Consider the following 3,049-nt stretch of genomic DNA (forward strand, 5'->3'; position numbering starts at 1 on the left):
GACGTAATGTGACTTGATGTTATTTAATGTGCTAGATGTGTATAGGTTTGGAATCGTATAAAAAATTTGTTTCAAACTCCTACTCCCAAGTTTGAAAATTTGTATTAATAAATGCAACAATACTACATAAAGATACATTACAATATAATGATACTATATATTTATTTATTTATTTCTTCAAAGACACAAAAAGTAATACTATATATTATCATATAGTATCATAACACTATATATAGTATTATGATACTATATATAGTATTGCGATACAACATAACGATGTCAAACTCTATTCCATCTCATCCTAAAATTTATTTCCACAAACATTTTAATTTGTTTTATTTCATTCTCTTAAAGCTGATGTAGGGTTAAAATTAATTTCTTAAAAATTATTCAACCTTGAAATCACGTCTTTCAGACGTAAGTTTCAACAATGGTAAGGTCATAACTTTCTCTAAAAACTAATAAAAATATTAAATAACTAAACATAAAACAATAAAATAATATCATAACATGATAATTATAAATTTAACATATAAAATTTATGACTTTTATATAATAAATTTTGTAAAAATTAGATTTAAAAAATAAAATTAAAATAAAATAAAAAAATAATGAAATAAATTTTGAAAATCTTAAAAATGCATGGAAAAACATCACCAGGCACAAAGACAAACATTAACGAAGCAAGCAGGATTTTAGACATGATGTACTAAAAGCCATTTTATTGCATTTATATGACCTACGACTAGATGAATACATATGTATCCCGATCCATAAATACATAATGCGTATGAACACGTAAACAAATAAACATAAACAAATAAACATAGACTAACAAACATAAACAAAATAACATAGACAAGTAAGCATGAACAAAACGATGATCAAATAAATACACATAGACTAATAAAGATGAACAAATGGAAAACAACGAAAAAAATAAACGAACAAACTCAAGCAAACTAACATTTACAAAGAGACACATAACACATAAACACACAAACATGTTTATTACGCCACAATAAACATAAACAATTAAGCTAACAAATGAATGAAAAAAAAACATAAACAAACTAACTCATGGACATATAAATATGATTATTACGTCACAAATAAACAGAAAAACATAAACGGACGAACAAACAAACACTAACAAACATAAACGGATGAACAAACAAACACAAACAAGCACAGACGCATGAATATACAAAAATGTTTATGGCGACACACCCATAAAAACATTTGTTTAGGTTTTGTATACCTATAAACAAAACATTGTAGGTATTTATGAAGGGACTGGTAATAATGTAGACAATAAATTGCATGTACAAGTGTGTGATAATAATAACTTTTTAAAAAATATTATTAATTATTACTAAAATATAAACGTCAGAATGGATGAATGAATGAGTGAACGAATCAATGAATGAATAAACGAACAATGAATGAATACACGACCAATGAATGAATAAGCGAACAATGAATGAATGAATGAATTCACAAATTAAGGAACGAACAAACAAATGATTGAATGAAGAAAAATATGAACGGCTTCTAATTGAATTACAAAATGAATGAACAAAAAAAATAACACACACTCACACACTCACACACAAGCACACACACACACAAACACAAATACACACACGCGCGCGCGCACAAACACACGTTTAAACAAACGTTTATTCACACGCTCACATACAATCAAACTTCAAAACCAAATCAAATTTCAAAACCAAATCAAAACCAGTAGCAAAACCCCTAACCTTCCTCATATACTCATACACCAGGGACCCGTTTCGCCAGGGCCTGTAGGGCTCCATGCATCTCAAACCACGCGAGCCATCGTTGTAAACCACCCCCTTTTGAAAAATCATGTTCAGTGTGTCTTGCTCTTTTGCAAAGAATGTCTTCAGACCTGTTTCCATTTTTTGGTGGTGGTGGTGATGGTAAGTAAAAGATGGTGATGATGGTTGTGGTGGTATAAACGATGATGGTGGTGGTACGAAGGAATGATGATGATGGTGGTGGTGGTGATGAAAAAAAAGATTAAAAGAAAAATAGATGGTGATGTTGATGACGGTGATGGTGATGATGACAATGACGATGAAGATGATGGTGATGATGATAACGACGAAGATAAGGCTGATGATGGTGTAATGATGAAATGTGTTTAAAACTTACCACTTTGTATAGTTTTGACTGCATCTATGGCTAGAGCTGATTCGAACTGAAATTTTGAGGAAATGGTATTTTTGTTCAATAATTACTTACTATTGTTAATTACTTATTATTATTATTAGTTATTATTTTAAGTAGTTAATTAGTTAATTAATCAATTAATCACTAGAAAGGATGAATTAATATAGGGTAGTAGCAACGACAATGTTAATTAATTTCATTAATTCATTAGTTGGTTTGACTGAATGAATTATTGAATTGGTTTTGATTGATGAGTTATCGAATTGGTTTTAAAACAGCGCTACTTTTAAAATTCAATATGTAAGTAAGGAAAAAATTAGAAAAAAATCTGCTTCAGTTGAAAAAATTGAGAGTACAAGAAAAATGAATCTACAGAAATCCTCATTCGTACATAAATTTGTGTAATACGCAAAGCAAAAACATTAAAAAATAGAAAAAAAAACTGGATAGAAAGAAAACTGGATAGAAAGAAGACTGGATAGAAAGAAAACTGGATAGAAAGAAAAGCAAAAGTGAGAAAGTGCGGAAGAGTGCCTAGATCATGTGTAGCAAGGAGAAGATGTACGTGAGTTTAACTGTGCGTGAAGGCGTGCGTAAAGTCAAGCAATGAAGTGTAAATTTGCTTACAGTTTCTGAGTGTGTGTGTGTGCGTGCGTGCGTGCGTGCGTGCATGTGTGCGTGTGGTGTGTGTGTGTGTTAATGTAAACTATATTATATTTAGAATAAGAATAATTTAGAACAACAAAAGTAACAATAAAAAAAAATAATTCTAATCATTCACATCATCATCTTTATCATCGTTATCAACTTACCGGTATCCTCTTATGATAACGATGATCGCCATCAT

General features: G+C 29.9%; 1 protein-coding gene across 1 annotated transcript in view; it reads right to left on the minus strand.

Annotated features, from left to right (window-relative positions):
* HELRODRAFT_74189 (hypothetical protein) overlaps positions 1 to 1,877 on the minus strand; it is a gene marked incomplete at both ends in the record, with an annotated part of 23,063 nt that extends 21,186 nt beyond the window's left edge. The window contains one exon of the mRNA XM_009014719.1: positions 1,767 to 1,877. Within this exon, the coding sequence (XP_009012967.1) occupies positions 1,767 to 1,877 (111 nt within the window). The remainder of the gene's footprint in view (positions 1 to 1,766) is intronic.
* Between the last annotated feature and the right edge of the window lie 1,172 nt (positions 1,878 to 3,049).

The sequence above is a fragment of the Helobdella robusta genome (assembly GCF_000326865.2).
Source record: "Helobdella robusta unplaced genomic scaffold HELROscaffold_14, whole genome shotgun sequence".
Taxonomy (NCBI): Eukaryota; Metazoa; Annelida; class Clitellata; order Rhynchobdellida; family Glossiphoniidae; genus Helobdella; species Helobdella robusta.